This window comes from Rousettus aegyptiacus, unplaced genomic scaffold, assembly GCF_014176215.1.
Source record: "Rousettus aegyptiacus isolate mRouAeg1 unplaced genomic scaffold, mRouAeg1.p scaffold_m13_p_12, whole genome shotgun sequence".
Classification (NCBI taxonomy): Eukaryota; Metazoa; Chordata; class Mammalia; order Chiroptera; family Pteropodidae; genus Rousettus; species Rousettus aegyptiacus.
Genome location: NW_023416287.1, coordinates 27,952,438 through 27,976,660, shown reverse-complemented (window position 1 = coordinate 27,976,660; position 24,223 = coordinate 27,952,438). Strand labels below are relative to the sequence as shown.

At 38.2% G+C, this 24,223-nt stretch overlaps 1 protein-coding gene across 2 annotated transcripts in view; it reads left to right on the top strand.

Moving 5' to 3' along the window:
- The first annotated feature begins 487 nt into the window (after window positions 1–487).
- Window positions 488–24,223, top strand: part of PAK5 (p21 (RAC1) activated kinase 5) — a 249,899-nt gene continuing 226,163 nt past the window's right edge. The window contains exon 1 of one of the 2 annotated variants that reach the window (XM_036229663.1): window positions 488–774. In XM_036229663.1, the coding sequence (XP_036085556.1) occupies window positions 555–774 (220 nt within the window). In that variant the 5' untranslated portion in view covers window positions 488–554. The remainder of the gene's footprint in view (window positions 775–24,223) is intronic. The other variant, XM_016135927.2, reaches the window with a different exon arrangement.

Sequence of the window (24,223 nt, the reverse complement as noted above, 5' to 3'; positions counted from 1 at the left end):
GATCGCAGAGTGGGTTTCTCTACCTCCTTGCCCCTCGGTGTGGTGGCAGGACCAAGCAGCATCACATCACCTGAGCGCTTATTTGGCTAGTAGAATCTCAGGCCTCAGGCCAGACCAACTGAATCCGAATCTGCATGTTAATTCACAGGCACTTTGAAGTTTGAGAAGCACGGGGTGCAGGTGGTAGCAATGAGGCTAGCGGAAGGATCTATCTCTCAGCCCCGCCCCCTCCTACTCTTGGCTCTCTTAAGCAAAGCTCAGCCCTGCACAAGTCCCGCACAAAATTTCTGCAAAGCTGGAGCGTGTGGGGAGGGAGCGTGCAGGAGCTGCCCCCACTGGGGAGGGTAGAGGATAAGTATGATTGGATGGGCGAAAGAAGGCTTCCTCCAGCTCGGGCTCTGCGAAGTGTAGACACTCCCCCGACCCTCCCCCGACACCTCTCCACCCCCACCCCCCGCAGCTGCTACCGCCAGCCTCCCGCCGGCTGCCACGAAAACCCGGAACAGCTGCGTGCACTCACGGAAAGTCCTAGGGGCGACGCCGGGCAGCTGGGCATGCTCAGTAGCTGGGGAAGGCTTGGGTGGAGAGTAGAAAGCTTTGGCTTTGCCTCCCCCACCTCCTTTCCTGCCGGCCCCCGCCCTCTTTACCCCTACCGAGCCCATAGTAGTTGCCCCGCGTGCGCTCGGCAAGACCAGGAACATGGCGCTTCTAGCGATGTAGCAGCTGAGGCGAAGGGGATGAGGCGCCGCCGCTTCGCTGACAGCCAGCCACCAGGTAGGCAGGCACGCTTGGCGGGGCCGCCTGGGTAGATATGGGCGCTGGGAGGGGTGCTTGCGGGGATACGCACGGCTGGGACCCGGGGCATCTTGCTTTGGCGAGAGAAGCTGCAAAGCGGGCATCTGTGACAGCGCGCAATTGTGCATCTCCTAGGAGATGTCAAAGGCTGGGGACCGGCTGGCTGGAGGGAAGGGCTCCGGGGACCGCCCCCCCTCCGCCCCCCTGACACACACCCATGCGCTACCATCCAACCTGGGCTCTCTCCACGGGTCAAATAAAGGATAGTTCGTTTCCTCTGGGCAGGAGGGCGTGGGGGAGAACCCCGAATACCAGTCTTGGGAGTGCGCTGGTCCCCCGGACCGCTAGCAATCCCAGCACCAGTTCTTTGTGTATAACAGCCGCGCACGCCGGAGGGTGTCACGGTGCCTACATCTCCTGAGGAGTGTTGGACATATTGCCGGGGCAGGATTCCCGTATGGTTTTTGTTTCTCGTCAGGCGTGGACTGGAAGATGCGATAGCTGAGCCTTTTTAGGGCTGTGTTTTCCTTTGTTACTTGCCTTGAGGTGTATGTGCATGGTGGGTTGTAATGAAGAGAGAGAACTTCTGCTCATGGGCACGGGTGTGGGTAGAGTGTGGAAGAGGATCTCAGTTCCAAACTCTTGTCAAAATTGAATGCTATGTCAGCCTCCTGGAGGGTAAACTTGAGAAGTCCAGAGATGAGTGCCCAGTTTGGAGAGAAGCATGTTAGCCCTTCTTGAACTCATGTGTGTCTATCTGGAGCTTTAAACATGGGATGCAATTTAATTCAACATTAGATATTAAGATAGTTTGAAACATTGGGGCTGTCTGTGATGGGGAGTTTAAGGCCAAATTAATAAAGAAAAAAGAGAAATTGGCACAAAGCCAGAGAGGAAAGTGTCATCTTTAATAGGTGATGACAGCTTAGAATGCTTAGAATACACTTTGGGGGAAAACAGGAAAGCTGGCATTCCACAGGGTTATACCAAGAAATAGTCATAGGGTCTTAGGTAACTTCTAGCCTCACAGAATTTCTCAGCTCATCTGGTGACATGTAGACATTCTCTCTTACATGAGTCCAGATGGACTAGATGCTCTTTAGAAGCCCTTCCTACACTAGAATTCTATGAAATTGACACCCCATAATAACAGTTCTGTCACTGTATATTTGTGTATCTGTTCTATTGAGTTAGGGAGGAAAGGTAAATTTAGAATATGCTTTTATTTTTTGCTTTATAATTTAAAGAGTGGACATCTGTGACTACAAAGTTTAGAGATGCTACCATCCCTACACACAGTACTTATTTTATAGTTCATTTAGGTAGCAAAAATGAGTCAGTATCATCAAAATGAAATGGGGAATGCTTGAGGAAAATACATTTAAGTAAATTGAAGTCATAAATGTCTGATCTGAATAGTGCCTTGACTTCGAATACATATGTGCAAAGCAGAAGCACTGCTAATGGAAGTAATAGAAGTTGATGACAAGTTCATTGAGAGCATTGGTCTTAGAATAAAATTTTTCTGTTCTTGCGTGAGTGTGTAGAGATTGGCTCCTGCAATTTGTTACTTCATAAAAAATGTGTTTTAATTTCAGGCATTGTAAATAGTTTGACAATGCCTCTTTGTCAGAGTTTGCTAAAACGCTGCAGGTGTGAGAGGCATGTGTTCTAGGGTATGGCATCATCTTGCTAATAAGATAGGTGACTTTGAGCTCTGACTTCTGATTTTAGCTTTGTGTTTTTGGACAAGCTATTTAACTTTCCCAAACCTCAATTTCCTCATCTGTAAAACAAGCCTAGAAAAACTTTAGGTAAGTAAGACTTACCTAAATAGGAAGGTGTTTGGATTACTCATAATATAAGCCACCAAAAAAATGGTGATGACCATTATAAGAAGAAGGGAAATGGATGTTTATTTAATGTATACTGTGTGCCCTGTTTTATGCTAGTCAGGTTCAAACATGTGATCTCATTTAATCTTCCCAACTGTATTAGTTTGCTAGGGCTGCCATAACAAATTACCATAAACTAGGTGATTTAAAACAACGGATTATTCTTTCATGGATCTGGAGGCTAGAAGTTTAGAATCAAGGTATAGACAAGTCCATGCTCCCTCTGAAGCCTCTAGGGGAAGATAAGGTGTTCCTTGACTTGTGACAGCATAATCGGAATCTCTGCCTTCATCTTCACATGGCAAAGTTCCCTCTTATGAGAACACCATTCATTGGATTTAGGGCCCACACTAATTCTGTATGACTTTATTTTAACTTGATTACATCTGTTAAGACCCTATTTCCAAATAAACTCAACATTCATAGGTTCTACTTAGACATGAATTTTGAGGGAACACTGTTCAGCCCAATATGCCAAACAGCAGAAAACCAAACCAAGCAAAATTTAAAATAAAAAAAAAAAACTAAACAAAAATGACAACAGCAACAAAAAAGCCCCAATCTTAACACCTTTATCTTTCTTATCGAGGTAAATGGCATCAGTGTCCGTGGAGTTGCTTTAGCCAGAAACCCAAGAATCATCTTAGGTACCTCCAGAGATTCTCTTTGCCTTCCATATCGAGAACCATCACAAAGTCTAATAGATTTGTCCTCTACTCATACCTCTAAATATATCTTGATAGATTCTACTTTCCACCCCCACCATGACCAACATCAAACTTCAAGTTCAAATCTCTCACTCTGATGATTAGTATAACTTTCTAACGAGACCCTTGGTTTCTTGCTTGGCCCCTCCAATCCTTCATCCACAACAGATAGGATCATATCAGTATCCTGCATAAAATGCAAATACATTCCTGGGAGAGATTCCAGAGACTCTCAGAGTCCTTGGTACTTGGCCTGCCTCATCTTGGGCATCTCTACCTCTTGCTATCACACTGATCTGTTTCTTGAATATCCTAAACACTTCACCCTATACTTTGCCAGTCCAGGCTTTACTCATCCTTTGAGCCTCTTTGATCTTCCTTCCTTAAAACCCAGATCTTTCATCATCCTTCTCTTCTTCCATAGCACTTATTTCCTATTTATTTGTTTGGCTATTTATTTAATGTCTATAAGCTCTGTGATGGCCATTTATTTTGTTTTGCAATGAAAAGATGCTCAATAAGTGTTTGGTGAATGAGTGAAGGAATGAATACTCTTATAGAATTTTTCTGTGCCAATTTGAAGATCTGATTTTTAGAAACTTTTTTTTACTAACTTATATAAAAAGTGATTTAGTACCCGATTCTGACTTCAAAAAAGGAGTATTCTTGGCTTTAACAAATGTATTTTCTAACAATTGATTTTACGCAAGCCATTAAGAATTGAGTCAATATTTTCTGACAACTGAGGATTTTGTAAAAATATGTGAGTCAGTCAACAAATATTTCAGAAGTACTTGTTGGATATTTATATTTGCCATGCTAAGCCCTAGGAAGACAATGGTGAACTAGACTTTTAGACTTCTAGAGATTAATATATAATAATCATATTATATGTAATAATAATTAATAACATTATTTATCGAGCTTCTTTATATGCCAGATTCTCATCGGTTTCCATCCTTACTTGTTATTATAAATAGTCCTTTAATTTTTCTCAACACAGAATCGAAATCAGATAGATGCACAACAAATCTTTGGTAAATTAATAATTAGTAGATACTATTATCCTGATCTTCTAAAGTAGAAAACGTGTTTATTTGGGTAAAAGGAAATCTGCTCATATATAGAAGGCTATGCAATTGCTCTCTGAATGTATCTAGGTGGGCCCTGTTCTGTTTTAAAAATCATCCTGCCTATTGTCTCTGGGGTTAAAATGAGACAAATTGTTCTTTATTTGAGATCAGGTTCCTGGTGTGATTCTTCCACAGTTGTCAGAATTCTTAATCACCAACTGAATTGTTTGTCTTGTTTAATCCAAGTGAGAAGTGACTTAAAGTCTCTCATTCAGAGCTCTTTTTGGTAGTTTTGAATAGCAAGACCCAGTAACCTGGGGAAATTAATGTAATTCAACAAAGGAACACAGGTTGCATTTTGGATTCCTGGGGTGTCCTCAGTTTCATGCCATTTTATTATTTGCATAAAAGAATTTTTTTTTTAAATAAAAGTATCATTTAATGCAGGGGTCCCCAACCTCTGGGGTCCAGACCAGTACCTGTATGTGACCTGTTAGAAACGGTGGGGCACACAGCAGGAGGCCAGAGGCAGGCCAGCGAGTGAAGCTTCATCTGTATTTGCAGCCGCTCTCCAGCATTAGAATCACCCCCTCAGCCCCACCTCAGATCATCAGGCATTAGATTCTGATAGGAATACTGGTCTCTGGTGCCAAAAAGGTTGGGGACTGTTGATTTAATATTTAATGCATATGGTTAAAAGTATAAGTTTTCACCTAAGTAATGAAAAATCAGACATTGTGTCTTGAGTTTGTTTGTAAGTGACAGATACAAAATTAAGTCAGCTAAAACCTAAAGGAACTAATAAGAGATTTCAGTAAGGTGGTTGGTTAAATGATACATGTTCAAAAATCAGTGACTACCCAAAACGTCAGTATTTACTGACTAAAAAAAAAAAAAAAAAACAGTAGAAAATGATTCTGTTCACGAATCCACAAAAATATAAATTACCTCGGAAAAATAGTGAAGGTACAGAAAATACTTGGGAATAACAAGATATATCTAAGAACTTAGGAAGGTATAAAATTTAACTCACACACATAAAGCAAAAAATGAACAGATGAAAGCATACCTATGCTTGAGTAGAAGGATGGACATTATGAAATCGTTATTTTTCTATGATTATTTTATTGCATTTGGGAAAACTTGACAAAATGATTCTGACATCCATCTGGAAGAATAAATATTTGACAATAGTCAAGAAAATTTTTCAAAATATATATGGGGATGGGTTGTCCTTCTAGAAATAAAAATAAATCTGATGATCAAACTGCAATCATCATAGCAGTATCACACTGGTCTAAGAGTCAATAAACAACTCGATGGACTAGAATAGCCTGGAAATAGAGTTGGGTAGTTTTTGAAAAAGAAACGTAATCAAGGATTTTGAGATAGTGAGGAGCATTTGACAAGGAAATTGGCTAAAGTATGCAGAAAGCATGGAACTTAGAACTTCTGTTTACATGACTTACTAGACTAAATTCTAAATAAGTTGGAAAGTTTATCTTCCCGGTGAGAAACAAAGCTAGAAGAAAATATTTAACAATTTTAGTGCAAGGACTTTCTAGTATAAAATTTATGGAAAGACTCACAAAGCAAAATATATATTTGAATATATTTTTAAACTTTTATGTGCAAAAAATATAGTTTAAAGCAGAAAATAATTATGGAGAAAAATATTGACACCAAGCATAACTACACCGAATGCTTGCATATCGGTAAGTAGAAAATAACACCTTGATATAATTTTCTAAATATCTGAATAAGTACAAGGAAGAAATAAGAAGGTTAATTAATACACATATTTAATAAATATTCTTACTATTAATCACTAAAATGCAAATGAAAACAAAAATGAGATGTCATGTTTCGTGTACTAAACAAACAAACAAAATGTACATATATAAAAGTCAGTATATATATGACAAGGATGCAGTGAGCCATTATTATTACTACTGGTGGAAGAAAGAATTATGTGATACAATCTTCCTAGATGACAGTTTGAAAATATTTGTGAAAAGCTTATAAAAGTTCAAATTATTTGAGACAACTATTTCTCTGGCTTTTTATTTTAATCTTTGCTGAAAAAGTAGATACAGGCAAAATTTTATATAGAAGATTGTTATATATTCTGTAATAGAAAAAATTAAGCAATCTGCATAACTAAAAACTGGGAGCTGGTTAAAGGTATTTTAAGGTCCCCAGATTATAGACTATTACAAAGATGTTAAAATTGATCATTTCAAAGATTATGTAATGACATGGAACAACCTTCACGACAATTTTAAGTGGAAATAACCAAAAGCACTACTGCATTACAATAATGTGTGTTTTGTGGAATGGAAATATCACATGGATATGTAAAAACTAGAACAAAAACAAAAAGTTAGGTAACGCCTGGGTGGTAGAAATATGAAGGGCATTTATTTTATTTTATATACCTGTCCAGACTTTTCAAAATTTAGTGAATAATAACGTATTGTTTCATGAATCAGAGAGAGAGAAAAAAAAACAACCTATTTTATAAATATGGCAGCAATACACATTTAGGTTATAATTATTCATTTATGTAACAAATATTCATTGATTATCTATGTCGGGCTCTGCCAAGTGTATCAGCAGTGACGGTTAGTTTGCATGCAAATGAAAGAAACTCTCACTTGAGCAAAGAGAATTTGCTAGGCCATTATCAGATAGCTGAAAGAATTGCCAGAGATGAGGGCGTGTGTGCGCACAAAAAAACAGTGACAACCACCACCACCAAAAAACAGGCTTGGAAGCAAACTGGTACATAGCTCCAGGATTTAGACATAAGGTACTAGAGAAACAGCCAAGAACAAACAGCCTGCTCAGGGCTGGACCACAGTCCTCTGGTTGTTAATACTTGGGGCTTCCCCCCACCCCCTGCCTGCCCCCTGGCCAAGCCCAGGTTCCTTGGCATCAGAGAGGGAAGGGCACCTTGAGTACCAGGCCCACTGCCCCTTTTACAATGAAAGAAACAAAAAAGATGGCATGAGTGCCAAGCAACTAAACCCAAACTAAAACAAAAATAAAATTGTCCATTACTGCAGGGGTTGGAGGCCAACAGGTTTGAGTAGTAGCCATTTCTCCCTCCCCACTGTAGGGAACGTCCACTAAGATGCAGAATCACAACTAAGGCAGAGGTTCATGATCCACTGTGCAGAACACAGGAGATGCTCTTTTCTCCTGGAGTCAGCAGTGACATGTCCTGAAGAGTGGAGCTTTTCAGGCTCTATCTTCATATATGGGCAGGGTTTCTGAAGGGGAGAGCCAATTCTCAGGTGAGACAAGAGCTGCTGAAAGGATTACCTGAAAGAAATTGTTTAACATAAGAAAGAAGTATAGTTTGGAAATAGATGGGGTGCCGACACAAATCTAGGCTTCTTTTTGTTCTGAATTACTTTACATTTAGCAAGTCCTATAGTGATGTCTGAGTTTAGTCCACCGTGAATGCTGGGCTCTTGGTTCTAATAACTTTTGGCACAAAATACTAAAAAATCATCCATAGATCATTTTGTATTCTTCCTACAGTTCTCATCATAAATAGGAAATGTCTGTGGCTAACCAGGTAGTTTAATGCTCAGGTTCATGTTGCTTTGATAACTGTTTATAAACTTTTCCCTGAGGAGAGAAGACTTAAAAATGGAAGGGGAAAAAGTAATTATTCTTCAATTGCACTAAAAATAAGACAGAGAAATCTTGAAAACTATGAGAAGCCCCTGCCCTGGATACTTCATCATAAAGAACTCGGTTCCTCTGTCCTCAAACCTCTGTGCACCTGTACAGTCCTTCTGCACCAATCAAGGGCTCATGTGCCACCTTTGCCACCTTGGGGTCCTGCTCTGTATGCCTGAGACCTAGGACTTTCTTCTCATGAGGCTCCTGAACCCAAGACAGTCTGAAAAAAGACTTTAATGGGAGATGTGGTTGGAGATGTGATGGAGGCCAAGGTGGAAAAAGCAGGGGGGAGGGTCAGGGGGCTGGTTCTTCCTACTTTAACCTGTTTTGTAATTCAAGTATTTTAAATTTAAACCTGACTTCTAGATTGTTATGAAGGCATGTTTGTCTAGCTAGTCACATAGAACATATTTAAATGTTTAGATATATAATGATTATTGTATGTCTAAATGGAGTCTTGATTAGACTCCATTTGTGCTTCATTTGTGCTTTTGCCCCCTCAAATGTTAGGATCAGGCCTGCTCAAGTAGCTGTTTTAGAAAGTAAGTTAACAGTTGTTCACCCACACGACACACATGCATATACATACACACATACATACACATTAGCTGCTTGTGCAACAGCAATATAGATTATAAGAAAAGTAGATTGCACAAGATGGATTAAGTCCTCATCTAAGTATTTTACCTATGTATCTTAATTGATTGTCATAGAGCTATAAAATAGGTAATTCAAAGCAAAATATCATGTAGGTAGATAGGGTAGCGAAAGGCAGTCAAACTCTGGCTTATCTGAATCCAATTGTCCATCAATACTGTGGCATATGGCAACTCAGTAGGTAAGAAGTATTGTTTGGAGTCCTTGAACCTTCAATAATTTAAAAATCGCTGGGTTAATCAACCCACTTTAACTCTCAAATCTTCTGATTCAGCATTTCTGTTCATGCAAATTTCTTCCTGAAAAGGGAAAGTAAATGCATTGACTGTCTGGCTGTGTTCAGTATTATGATTACTTGAATGATCAAAGCCAAAGATCAATATTTGTTTTTTTTCTTTTTTTTGTATAAGAAACAGATTTAACTTAAATTTTAAAACAGATATCAGTTATAGGATTCCCTCTGCCAATTTTCAAGGGAATTACCATATGTCATTGGTGTTGAAGGTAAATTGGCAATGAAGAGTGAATTTGTTTTTCCTTAAAACACTGGTTCACCCACAAGCCTCCATTACCCCACTGTGCAACTGAGTCGAGATGACTTTATCCAAACATTTTTGGTTCCATCACTTTTAATAACAAAGTACAAGGGTATGGGCTATGGCTCACTCACTCACACCTTCAGTCCTAAGTGTAAGATCTATGATAGAGTCAACAATTGTCAGCTTCTCTTTTTAATTAAGATTCCGATTTAAGGTTGACGATACAATTTAAGAAACGCTTTAGCTGTTTTCTGGATGGAAATTGATCTCTGCTTCTAAGCATAATCATTTGAGTTATGTAAATGGATGTATATGTAAAACACTGGTTTTCTAGCTAATTGTTTTTCACTGTCATCTTGAGTTGCTCTCTTGCCTAATTTAGCTCTAGTGCAATTTACTGACCTAGGAAGAAAACTTCCTGGAATGGAAGAGTGGAAAACTTTTACTTTATTTGTTTAAAAGAGTCTTCCTCCATAGTAAGAACAGTTACTATGTGGATATGATTTAACCTCTAAAAATATAAATACTGAGGAAGGAGGGGGATCAAAGGAAAACAAAATTTTACAGAAACTGAATGTAGAGTTTTCCTCATCGGTCTGGTTTTTAGGATAGTGTTCTCTCTTCTCTAGGTTTTAGAGAGATGGAAACAAACAAAAGAAATTTTCCAATAATGTTGAAATAACAGCTATTCATGACTTGAGTTGAAGAGTAATTTATTTACCGTTTATGAGAGTTTTTAATACTACCAGTGCCTCCAAGTTGTGTCCCATCTTCTTACTACTCCAAGTAACTCCACTCTCCCTTCTCTTCATAGCCGAGGAGTCCCTAAATCTCATCAACTTAAAACTTTCTTGTTTATGCCCTTCCTTGTCCCTCCCCACTGCCACTCCTCTTGACATTTCTCAATTAGACCCTGTGTCAACCTCTTATTTGTTCTTTGTCTTCATTCCCATCTTCAACTGAACATCTGATAATCACCTTCTCATTGAAAACTTCCTACGCAGCTACCATTCCCTCCCTCTCACTACCCCACCAAAAAAATTCTTCCATATGGTCTGGGTTACCCCTTCTCAACATATTCATCACAGTTCTTTAGATGGTTTTTTTTTTACACTTGACTCCCTTCTTGTACTAGACTGAGAACTCTTCTAAAGTAGGTATCTGGTCTCTTCATCTCTGTATCCCCAGCACCTAGATTTCTGCATACGTATGTCAGGTCTTTGTGTGTGACTGGATGTTACCTAAGCTAAAAACCGAATCCAGATGCAAAAGGGTAATGCCATGATTTAAAATTCTGGAATGGAACTAGCAATAATCTAATCCATTTTCTTAAAAACAACAAAAAAAATTCACCCTAATGTTCATTTTGCACTTTCTACAAATGAAAGACATGTGATAGGAAAGATTAATACTCTTTCTGATTAGAGACAAAAATTCTAATATTGGATAGGAGAGAAAGTAACGGAGCAAATGATAAGCCGCAAACAAGTTTTCAAACAATAAAGTAAATAAACTGAGCTTCTTGGAAGATATTAAAAATAATTATTTGATTACTAGATGCAACTTACAACTACTACTTTGTTGTCCCAAACCTAGTATGAATATACTCGGTTGATGATGTGACCCATGCTTGAACATCAGTTGATTTTTATGCTGAAAGCTGGGGTTTTATTCATTTCTGCCCAGATCTTTGGCACCACTTGTTTCCATAGTAACAAATGCCCTAAAAATGAGAAAAACTGGAAGACTCGGGAGGGAAATGACTAAGTGGTCCAAGCAAGGTGTTCCCCAGTGTGGGACTCAGGATCTCTTCAAGCTTTTGGTCATGTATTTGTGGCAGGATTCTCAGACAAGCATTTAGGGTGATAATCAAGGAGTTTTAAAGGCAATGTATAGATACTCTACAAAAGGAGTCACTGTGTTTACTTTAGCCTGGATTCCTGTAGTGGTACCTGTGTTGGCATATTAGCAGCCTACACTGGTTGAAAGAAACACTCGTCACTTAGAGCCCACTAAAAACTAGGAATCAGGGAACCACAACTGGAGACTTTTACTGTCTGTAAAATCTAGTTGAGCTGTCCTTTCAAAACCGGAATCTATAGGAGAACACTGAATTCTAGCAGGTACTAACATTTGACAATGTCGATTTGGAGCAGAGTTTCCAGACTTATGGCTTAATTGTGTTCTGTTTGGCACACATAGTGTTAAATATCCCCCCCAAAATCCAGATTTCTGGCTTCTCTTTAAGAAATTGTACATACACAAATACAAAATTTGGCAATAGTGACCATGTTTCCACTTTGGCTGAGTAGCAGCTGCCTCCACCATAGGCAGGTAATGGAGTCTTCACTTTGCCACAGTCCTCACCACTCCCTGCTACTCATCAGACCATTTTACATGTTTATATTACCCTCTTGGTCCTTGAAGCCTTTGAATTTGTAATCTTTGGATTAGAGGAGAGGATTGCTCTAGTTTTGGATCATTTTATCCTTATGTGTTGTTCCTTTATGTCATTTCCTGAAAATATGAGCCAGTTTACTTAATATAAGGCAAATGTTATTTTAGAAAGGTGCATTTTTAAAATTCCATCCTCGAAATAAAAAGCTAACCTTAAACTTCTTATGCTGGTATGAAGTTTGTTTAAAATGAGAGTTTAGGGATATTTGGTGGGAATATTTGCATAGTTAGGCTTCAGCAAATAACTTTTTAAAAATGTTTTGAACAATAGATGATTATGAAGAATTTCCTCTTGTGTTTCATTTGAATTAAATCAAAATGGAAAAAGAAACCACAGGATGGGCCTGAGGTAGGGATCATCAGAACTCAAAAGAATGTTATCATATTTCATATGATATTATTTTCTGGAAAGTATAAAATATTCAGAATGCACATATGCCCACAGAAGTGAAGAAGAACCTTACAAATGATAAGCATTCTATAGAATGGCTAGAAAAAGCTAAAAATCAATATTAGAATCACCCAGGGTAACTGAGAATAGTACTATCATTGTACCTTACTAAAAGATAGTGAAGAACAAATGAGAAAAATTCCAGAGTTGTCTCTGGCATTTTTATTTGGTTGAGCTAGAAGAGTGAGATATTTTAAGGAGCGGTTCACCTCCCTCCCTTTTTTCAGACCTCAATTTTATTTTAAACACAGAGCACAGCCTACCATTGAATGCAGTGTTCTTTTCTACATCAACCAAGGTATGCGATGACTGTATGTCACTGTAAAACAGAAGAACTCTTGATTCTAAGTTATTCACTTAACTAGTAAGATTAAAGTAAACAGAGATAATTGGATCTGCTGTCTGTTAGTATGGTATCTGCTTACTTCTGCTTTGTCCTTTGACAGACTAGATGAAAAATAGGAAAACAGATTTTACAATGACCATTCTCAACTAGTCGTTCATTCATTCAACAGGCATTCATTGTATACTATGTTTATTTAGGGGTGGTACTTCAGTACATGGAGGCACATCAGTGAACGTAGATAAAAATCCCTCTTATGCGGGGACAGAAAGTAAACAGAAACATAAATATATGTATAGAATGTCAGAAGATAATCTGTGCTTTGAAAAAATAGAGCTATTGATCAGAAGGATCAGAAGTGCTGAAATGGTGCCAGGCAAGGGTGAAGTTTTAAATGAGGTTAGAACATGCCTCCTTGAGAAGGTGACATTTGAAGGAGTGGAGGGAACTACCTGTGTAGAACTTCCCTGAAATAAATATGAGAGAGCATCGCAGGCAGAGAGAACCCAGTGGAAAGGCTTCAAGGTAGAATACCTGGCTTGTTTGAGGAAGTGCAAGGAAGCCAACGTGGTTGGAACAAAGCGAATGAGGGAGGCATCAAAAAGACACAAGGTCATGGAGGTGAGGGGTAAACCCTGTGGCCTTTGAGCAAGATGGGGAACTATTGGAGAGATTTGAGCAGAGGACAAGATTTGACATAGTTTATAAGAATCACTTTGGCTTGTCTGTTGAGAAAAGGGAAAGTGTGAAAGTGGGTAGACTGACTAGGAGGATAATACAATAATTCAGATGAGAGATGATGATGTTTTGACCAGGCTTGTAGCAGTGAAAGTGGTGAGTAGTGACCCAAATTTCATATATTTCGAAAGTAGTGTTTCCTCAGCCTTAGGTATGGGTTAGGAGAGAAAGAGAGGGGTCAAGGATGACTCCAAGGTTTTTGCCTGATCAACTGGAAGAATGGACTTGCTTTCAGTTAAGAAAAGGAAGACACAAGAAGGAGTAAGTTTGTAGAGGAAAAATCAGAAGTTTAGTTTTATACATTAGATATATCACTGGCGGTATACTTCTAGTGGAGCTGTTGAGTATCTGTGCAATGCCCGTTGGAAGTCAGTAGGCATCTGGGTGGACACTACCAGGGCTTGTTCTATCCATACCTCTTTTCCTCTTATTGTGTTTCTTCAGAAGTTGTAAAAATCCTTTTTTTCCTAGCCAACCGTGAGTGTATTAATCAGACCACCTATTAGTGCAGACAAGGACACCTTATGTACAATGGGTAAAGGGCATTGAGCCTGAGTAAGTAGCACTCAAAGTCATTTCCAAATGAATGAAATAACATAATCATAGGTGCCGAATTGGAGTCTTAGATAATTAAGCATGCAGCTGTAAATGCATCCCATGTTGAAAAATGGGACAGAAGTAAGGCTATAATTGACCTTGTGATGAATAAAGGATAAAATATTCCCCAGGAGTAAATCATTTACCCATGTAATGCAATTGCATTCTTTTAGGGCACTGGTAGACCAGTTGGTAAGCCATCTCTCCTCCAAGGCATTAATGGAATTCTGTGTTTCAAATACAGCAGATCTTTGAATAATATCATTGTTTTGTTATAACGTTGAGGGGGAAAAAATAGATTTCTGTCTGGGGCCACTGTCTGTGTGGGTTTTCTCTGGGTACTCTGGTTTCCTCTCACATCCCAAAGATATGCAGGTGAGGTGAATTGAGGTGTCTTAGTTGTCCATGTCTGAGTGTGTGTGTGTGTGGGTGTGAGTGTGCCCTGTGATGGAAGGATGTTCTGTTCAGGTCTGGGTCCTTCCTCATGCCTTGAGCTGCCATCATATGCTCTAGCCACTGGCCGCCCTGCTACCTGAACTGGAATCAGCAGGTCGGAAAATAACTCCCACTATTTTTATTAATCTTTCTTAAATGTTTGTATAGTTCATATTTATTTCAATGTTTAAATTGGAAGTGTTCAGGGGTATTTATTTAGAAGTATGGTGAGGTTTTTATATCAATTAGCCTATTGGTTTCATTACCTGTCATAATTAAAGTTTCAGTTTCCAAGAACCTATCGATGATGTTAAGTGAGGACTTACTGTAATGTGGTTCATGCCATGATCATTTTAAGGGACAGATACTATGAAAATAGGGAAAGTTGTAGAAAATATAATAAAAATTATGTCTGTTGGCATGGACAATAAAAACGATTTTAATGAGTCTAAGCTTTGCTAGAAAACCCAAACTAAAAATAGTTTTCAAATGTATAAAGAGTGTATAACATGTATGCTGAGGGCAGAGAGACTAGTCTTAGTCAAATTCATATATGTGTATACTGTAACTCTTAGTGAATTTTACGTGGGTGTTGAAATGTATCTTGATCAGCAGGAAGTGAGGAATGGATGTTGGGCAAGCTGTAGTGGGATTTCAAAAATAACCCAGATGGTTCCCTTGATGAGAATGTATGAATTGAGGTTGTTTAGGGTAGTAGGGAAAGTGTTTTAAAATTGGCCATCTGCTTCCAAGAATTGTGGAGCAAAAAGGGGATCCAAAGTTGACGAGGTCATATCAGTATTGCCCATAGGATATTCATAATTTCTGGTGTTCCTAAAGAAATGGAGAGAAGAAATCTGGGGAAAGCTGTCAGCCAGAAGAGTGGTCTTGAGTGGCTTTGAACCATCAACACAAAGCCCTTCTTTACCTCTTTGGTTGTTCTACTTGTTGAACTGCAGTGTTACAGTTTTGCCCTTCCTAGTCAGAACTTCAGGGCTCACCATTCAGTTCCTCTGTATGCAGACTCAGTGTTGTAAAACTTCAGGGAGCATTGTTCACATCTGGTCCATATGAATGGTGCATGCTGGAGTGTTTTAGTCCACAGCCTGAATGGCCTCCTGCTGTGATTCTGCTTGTATTGTCATTGATTTGGCCTAAACTTTGTGAAACGGAATGCCTTTCCTTGTAATTATATGTGTTTTCTGTTCTCCTCTCCTCTCCTCTGGACTGTAAGAGGCTTGAGGGAAGAAGCTAGATTTTATATATTTTTAATAAAACATCTTACATGACACCCTTCTTTCACATAGAGCTCCTCAATAGATCTTTATAAATACAGGAGTGAATGATAGTGGTGGGATTTGTTGAGACTTGACTGTGTTAGATTCTGTATGAAATATTTTACCCGTTTATGTTCCTTATCCAAACAGTGACCCTAGGGGGAAAACCTTGCCTTCATTCTCCTTTGAGGATGTTGAGACAGTGAGCAGCCGGTGAATAAGAGGGAACAGTGAGTGAAGACAGTTCTTTCAAAAATTTTGATGTGAAGGACTGAAAGAGTTAAGAATAGGTATAACTGAAATAGGACATTGGGTTGAGGGAGAGTATTTTATATAAAGATGGATGGACTTCAGCATGTTTAAATGTTGATGGGAAGGATTTAGTTGTAAGTTGGAGGATTGAAGGTGTAGTTGAGTGAACTGATAATTTACATCTTGCAGAGATGAACCCACAGGATGAACACATGGAGGAATAGACAGGAGGCCTGTCCTCCCAGAACGGGTAAAGGAGGGGATGAGACAAATTCAGGGAAACTTGGTGGTGGGAAGCTGAAAGTTCCCACCTGTAGCCTTTTCTTTTTGTTTTTGAAGGAGGAGGCAAAGTTATCTATTCAGTATGAGGAGAGGAACATTGTGGTTGTCATGGCAATGGTGATGGCAGTTTTAAGGACAGTGAGGAAGGTATGAAATAGTCTCGGCAGAAATTCAGAGAGGATACGTTAGTCAGCCAGAGACCCTAGCATTTCCATGTACTTCCATCGGTTTGTGTTAATGAAACCATGGCCGCAAATTAAAACTCTTAAGTACACATTTTCCTTGTATCTATTATTAAAAAGAAGTTTGGCCCAATTTAATTAGAATCTAAAATAAGAGAGGCCTGCACATAGGGGAAATTTGAATTTTATCAAATGCATTTAAAGAAATTAAGCTTCTTTGGATTTCTACCATGAAAGCTGGTATTAGCAGAAGGAAATATGAGTGTATCCCCTATAGAATGAAGTGTATTTGCAGCCAGATGCAATGGGAAGTGGAGAGTGGGTATCTTCAACAGGTTTCCTTTGCTTGAAAGAGACTAAACTCAGAGAGATTCAACTTGAAGTGTACCAAGCAAACTAGGAGATCATTGACCTGTAGAGCTAAAAAGTCCAGAAATACAGCTGGATCAGGAGCTCAAAAATACTATCTTGCTGCCATTTCTTTCCCATCTTTCAGCTCTGCATATTTCTGCGTGGACTTTGTTCATAGGCAGGTTCTCCCATTTTCCTGGCAAGATTCTTCCCAACCCCTAACCTGTGCACCCCTTTAGGTTTAGACCCTACTAATTTCAAAATCCAGCAGAAAATGCTCAAGGACCCAAGAATTCCCACAAAAGTCTTAGGAGTGAATTTCAGTGGTTTGGGTATTACTTTGGGGTTGCAGGGCAGTGCCCATTCCTGATCGCATTAGTGTAGCGAGGGGAATGTGTTTGTTGCTTTTTTGTCCCCACTAAGTCCAAACCCTGCCTTGGAGTGAGAAGTCAGAGTGGAGTGACTTTCTCCCAAACCACCTTGACTGAGTGAGGGTAGAGAGGATTCGTAAGGATTATCGGGATGCCGTTATCAGAAGCAGGACCAGTGGATGTGGTCGTGAAAAATTTTTTTCCCTTAGACTGGATAAGAGTAAAATTGTAAAATTGCCCAATGTAATTATATTCTCTACAAAGTTTTCTGGCCCAGTGAAATTGTTCTGGTCTCATAGTTTTGGCAGCCCTAACTCATGGGACTTATTGTATTTGAAAATATCTGTTTTTCCTGGAAATGAATTATTAGCTTCCAAAGACACTATTCATAGATTCTTTTTCCTCATCCTCTTGTGATCTTTGCTTTTCCTCTTTGTGTCCTAATTTTGCCATTGTGCAGCAGCTTCTATTTTGGAAACTTGGTAAGAAATAGATTTGTGTGGATATACTGATTTAGTATGAAATTAAAATGAAAAGTCATTTGCATATTCAGAACCTCACTTAATAGGAGGAAAATCAGTGATAATTGCAACCTAAATGTTCTCAGGTAATGAACTTCTCTGTGTTAGTGAGAACATATTATCATACTAAACTAACATGAAATATATGTACCCAGTCCCACAAGTTCTTCTTGCACTTCCTTTCTTTGCCTTTGTCATGAAAAGTACATTTTTTTTCTCTGCGATTAAGAGGTCTGGTATCATGCCCTATTATTTGGTTGAAATGATGTCTAGTACCCTTGTTTGTTTTATTTCTACAGTCCCATCTGCTGGTCTGTGTTCTGTTTGAAAAGTGTACACCTACCGTTTTGTTGATTTTTGGATGTTCATGCATTCTTGAGAAAGTGGCAAACTTAGAATCCTATCTAATAATTGCCTTCGGCTCCTCTGAAACCATAATGTTTTCAGCTTTTCATGGAATATTATCAGATATACACTTTATGATCATTTCATCTGTTTATTAAGAAATTAAATATTAATGGCCTTAGGAACTGCAGGGTCTATGTTCAGGTTTGTTTGCTTTGCCCGACATGGTTTGGATTATTGGTTCTTGCAGATACTCAGCCTTCTCTACAAACATGGCCCTGTGAGGCGCTGTTCCCATGTTGATGGATTGGCAGTCACAGATATCTCTCTCTCTCTTTCTTTAACTTAGTTGGGGTTTCTTTCTTGAAAAATCTTTATATTCCTCTACTTCCTTCTCCACAAAGCAGTTTTAAGTCTTCCTCTCCTTCCAGAAAAAAAAATTAAATGTTTCACTTGGAAGAATTTTCCTTCAGACCAAAAGGCAGAAAGAACAGTGAAATGTATTTGAAGACAGTGTTCATTTTAAATTTGCATTTCTTCTTCTTCATTTTTTTAAAGGAAACTCAACTTTCTTTAATTTTTACAACAGAAGCAGTAAAATATTTGTTTTCAAAATGGTGGCTGAATTTTATGTGACAAAGGTAGCTGATGACTCCAGCTGTTCCTTGACCTAGTGGGGAAAGTTTCGCTGCTATTGGAATCTGGTTGTTCCTGGTCCTCACGTGGTTTGGCCTCATTAATTCAGAATTGACAGCTTTGAACTTTGATATAAATCATAGGGGCTAACCTGGTGTATAACTGTGTACTAGCCATGAATTAACTACGCAAGATCTCATTATTACAAAGGCCAATTTGCATAGTCGGTAAGATGTTGGATTCCGAACTTGGGAGACATGAGTTCTGGTCCTTGTCCAGAATATTACTAGCTGTGCAAATAGATCAAGTTTATTAGTTACTCAGAGCGTTGATTCTTTTTAAGTGTTAAGAAAATAATACTATTATGTACCTCATGAGGTTTGCTGTGGGTTACCACCATCCCTGATTCAAAATGTGACTCTGGTTTACTTTCTACACATTTTTTTTCACCATCTGAAATTATCTTGTTCATTTATCTGTTTATTTTTTATAATCTGTCTCCTTTACCAATAAAACATCTTCCCCATAAGAGCAAGATCCTTGTCTATTTTGTTCAGTCCTCTATCTCTTCAGCAGGAGGAAGTCCTGTAAATATGTATCGAATGAAGGAATGAATGAATAAATCATGCTTAGCACAGAACATGGCACTTCATAGGCACTCGGTAAACACACATTATGTCTAGAGGCTCTGCTATGTCTAGAAAGTCATCCTTCATCTAGATATGATTTTTTTACCGTACAAATATAAAATCATGGAAACTTAGTTTGCACTTGTGGTTTTGAGATTCCACTTCTACTACAAACTGTGATTATGTCGAATGTCCTTATTTGTATATTCTTAAACTCCTATGAAGCCATAATTTTACTTCAGTAAAAGAAATACGGGCGAAATCAAGAAATGTGTTCAGTCACAAGCAGGTGTTCTGTCTTCTGTCTCCCAGTACTGCATGTCCATTATAACAGAATAAAAAAAACTAATAATAGTAATGGTGGCTCACCTTTATTTCACCCTTAATATGGAAAATACCATGCTCACAATAACCCTTAGTACTGTGGTAATCCCCATATTTCTGAGGATGAAACTGAGGCTTTAGGGAAGTTATTACCCAAGATCCCACTGCCATTTCTGAACCCAGGAGTCTCTCTCTGGAGCTTGCCTCCATAACCACAAAGCAGTACTGACCCCAGACTGCCCATCTCTTGTAATTCAGAACTTTCATTAAATCAGACTGACCTTCACAGTCCAATTACTTAGAACCAGGGAGCGCCATTGAAGTGTGATTTTTGAGCTCTTTGAATGGTGCATGTACTTTCTGCCTTGTAAGAGCAATCTTCACAGTGTGCTTCAAGAAGCTGTGTAGCCTCAAGGAAAGGAAAACCAGAGAAGCAGCTTGTTAGTTTGAGAGTCAGGCAGTGGCTGTCATCTGGCATGTGAAATAGAAGCTCTTATTTTCCCCTGAATAGTTTGGTGGTAGTAAATTTTCTTTTATTAAGTTTATTGGGTGACGTTGGTTAATAACATTATGTAGGTTTCAAAAGTACAATTCAATTCTATATACGTCATCTGTATATTGCATTGTGTGCTCACCACCCAAAGTCTAGTCTCCCTTTGTCATCATAAATTTGACTCCCTTTGCTCTCTTCATCTTTAATTTCTATTTCAGTTAACAGAAGAAAGGAAATTTTTTTTAAATAGTGGAAACAAAAAGCATTGGTACAGTAGACTTTTAATTGTAATAAGGATTTATTTTTGAATCATTAGGGGCTGCAGTAAGAACATAATTCAGAATGCAAAAAAATTGTAACAGAGACAGGACCATTACAAAAATTATATCTGAACAGCAATTTGATATGTGATAGTAACTCCTGTTCCATGTAGGAGCTGGGAAGGGTCTGGTTTTGGGGATAGGGCAGTGAGTATTGTCTAAACCTGAGTACATAAATTTGGAAAGCTGCTCCAGTTACTGAGATGGCCCCGTAACCTCATCTGGACCCTAACAGTGCCTTTCTTCCCAGGAAACTCCCAAATACTTCACAAATGCATTTTAGTTGTCACTCCTTGTATTCCTAGGGAATGGTGACAGGTATTCTTCTTCTTGTTTTCAATGCAGATATTAAACCAGATTTATATGGCTAACAGTATAGATAGCAAAATATCATATGATTCCAAGTGGCCAGTCTCACACCATTGCTAATGCCTACACAGATGCTCAAAATATGGAGTTTGGGGAGATGCTAAGTCCAAAAATGACTCAGACCGGCAAGATTCTGAATGGAAGACATTTAGTAAGAACTCATATTTTTACTTTTTTAATATGCCTAATATGTCATGACAATAAGCTATAACTTAATAAATCCAAAAGAATCCTTTACAGGTAAATTAAAATTCTGAAAAAAATAATAGTGTTGTGATTTTGTTTGACAACTTTTTTTCCTCAATGATTTATAAAATAATGGTGTACCTAGCAATTTCTGGTATCTTAAATTCAGTGAAATATGGTAATATTACCACAAGTAATTTTTGAAGGTATGCTAAGTACTGTATTAGGCCTTTTATATGCATTATATCATTTACTTTATTACAGTAGTCCCCCCCTTATCTGTGGGGGTACATTGCAAGACCCTGGTGAATGCCCAAAACCACAGGCAGAATTATATATACTATGTTTTTTCTATACATATATACTTATGATAAAACATAATTTGTAAATTAGGCATAGTAAGAGATTGACAAAAAATAACCAAAATTAAATTAGAAAAGTTACAACAACATACTGTAATAAAATTTATGTGAATGCGTTTGGGGCCGTTATTAAATGAGGGTTGCAGAACTACAATAGTTCATCAGGTAGATAGATAACCTAGATGGCTGTTAAGTAACTAACGGGTGGCTAGCATATACACTGTGGAGACACAAGACATCCTGGGAGGGATAGAGTAGGGCAGCTTGAGATTTAATCACGATGCTCACAATGGTGCACAATTTTAAATTTATGAAGTATTTTTGGAATCTTTCATTTAGTATTTTTAGACTGCGGTTGACCGCGGGAAACAAACTGCACAAAGCAAAACTGCGACTAAGGCGAGGGACTACTTACTACAATTTGTTTATCCATTCATCTGTTGATGGACATATGAGTCGAGTCTAGTTTTTATCGATTATAGATAATGCTATGAATATTAATGTATAAGCTTTCATGCATGTGCTTTTAGTTCCCTGGGGTATGTTTCTAGGAGCAGAACGACTGTGTCTTATGGTATGTCTAACACTGCATGAAGCTGTCAGTCTGTTTTCTGTGTTAGTTCCAGTTGCTCCATTTCCTTCCCAATACTTTGATCAGTTTTCTTTTTTTTTAAAATTTTTGTTAATCTAGTGGGAATGGTAGATATCTCATTGTGGTTTTAATTTACATTTCCATAATGACTAATGATACCGAGCATCTTTTTATGTATTGTTCGACATTCGTATATCTTTGGTAAAGTTGCTGTTCAAACTTTTTGTTCATTTTAAAAATTGGCTTGTTTTCTTGTTGAGATTAAGATGTTTTTACAAATATATTCTAGATACAAAGCTTTTGTTAGGTATATATTTTACAAATATTTTCTTCCAGCCTTGGGATTTCATTCTTAAAACAGTATATTTTGTTTTAATGCTGTCTCATCAGGAACTAGAACAGTGGTTATTAGCACATGGTGATGCTCAAAAACTATTTCTCAAAAAGCAGATTTAGTGAAAGGTGGTCCCCTACTAAGTACCTTAGATTTAAACAAGATTCTACCAACCCTAGAACCTCTAATTGTAATCAATATGCATTACACATATAGGCATGTATAATATATAATATATTATATATAATGTAATATATTTCCTTGAAGGAATTCCTGATATAAAAGAACAATACTAATAGCTAACATGTTCTGATTGGTTACTATGTGCCAGGCCCTGGTCTAAGCATTTCTCATTCGTTTTTAAAAAAAAAAAAAGTGAGATAGGTTCTGTAATTGCTATAATTAATCACCATTATGAAAATAAGGAAACTGAGGCTGTTGGAGATTGAAGTCACCTTGTTCAAAGGCACCAAAGAGGGAAACTGGTGAGGCCAGTGTTCGAACAAAGCTTTCTGATGCTGTTGTTCACGGAGGGTGCGATGTGCGGATGGAATGAAGAGTGACTAGAAGAGAGCCTAGTAACTTTTTCCATTACCCAATTTTGCAGTGCTTCACAGGCTGCGTGAATATGTTAACTTTTATCCTTTTGAAAGATTCTTAAAGATGATATTTTAAAAGAATTACCCGTATTCAGATGTTGGGCTGGATAATGTAAAGATATAGACATATAGCTGCAAGACTGGCTGAGTTTCTAGTTGTAGAGATCAGCTCTCATGACTTGTAGCCATGAGTGTTATGTTCCGTGGGTCATACAGCCTCACACAGTTATGCAGCTTGTACCAGAGTGAAAGTGGTCAGCCACTGGTCCTAGTGCCACCACTCCCTCCTCCTCTGTCACTTCACGTTGTTAGACCTGATATTCAGATGTGACAAATGGTTTTCACTGTGCCAGCGTTTGAATTTCATGCTTGTTAATATTTGTACTGGACCGTTTCTTAATGGTATAATGAAACAAATAAAGCTTTTCTTCTTTCCTTCCTTCCTTTCTTCCTTTCATTTACCCCCTGAATTCTAGCAACACATTTCATTTTTGGGGAGAGGGGGATGAAGAGAGAGAGAGAGGAAAGAAAGAGCATTTGTGTAAATATCTATGTATATCTAAGTAGATAGAGATATATAGGTATATTTAGATAGACATAGAAATATTGTTTAATTTATGAAGAGGGGATCATTGGTCAGCACCTTGTAAATAATCTGGTGCTCATTTGATATTTATTCCATAGTCATTAAAAAGATATTCAAGTAGTGCTTAAGTAGCATAGAGTGTATGAAAATCTGCAGCAAATCATGCAATCTATATAAACTCTGAGACCGCTGCTGATGTAGCTACCAGATGTCTCTTTTATGAGCTGACTTCCATAGTGTTTTCCATATCACTAGAGTTATTTGAAGATTTACTTCCTGAATGTCTCCAACTGTGTGTATATGTATGTATATATAAATGTATGCGTGTATATAGTGAAACTTAACTTTGAAAATCTTTTATTCATCAATGTCAAGAAATTTGTAAAGCTGACCTTACAAATTTTTATTAGTCTGTGTTAAGAAACGGATTCTCCCTTGGGGTTGTAGCAGGTAGAGTGGATTTTGCAAGGAGATAATTTTAACAGCCACTGGTCAAAGTATTTCAAATTTGTTATCAGAGTTGGACTTATAAATCGTAGTGTCTGGAGATGTCAGAAAAGTAAATATCTGCTAAATTAAGTGTAGTTAAATTCTGCCTTTGATAGATCCTTAGTTTGCCTTGCTGCTATTTGTGCTTTTTTAAAGGAGCAGCTGTCCACTTTGACAAATGCTGGAGTCATCTGGGAGCTTTAAAAGTTCTAGATGTCTGGACCCCATTCCAAGTGATTCTGGTTTGGGGCTAGGATATCAGGATTTTTGAAAGCCCTTCAAGTACAGAGGAAGTTGAGGACCACTGACCAAAAGGTAGAGGAAGCAGTGAAGGGGCGTC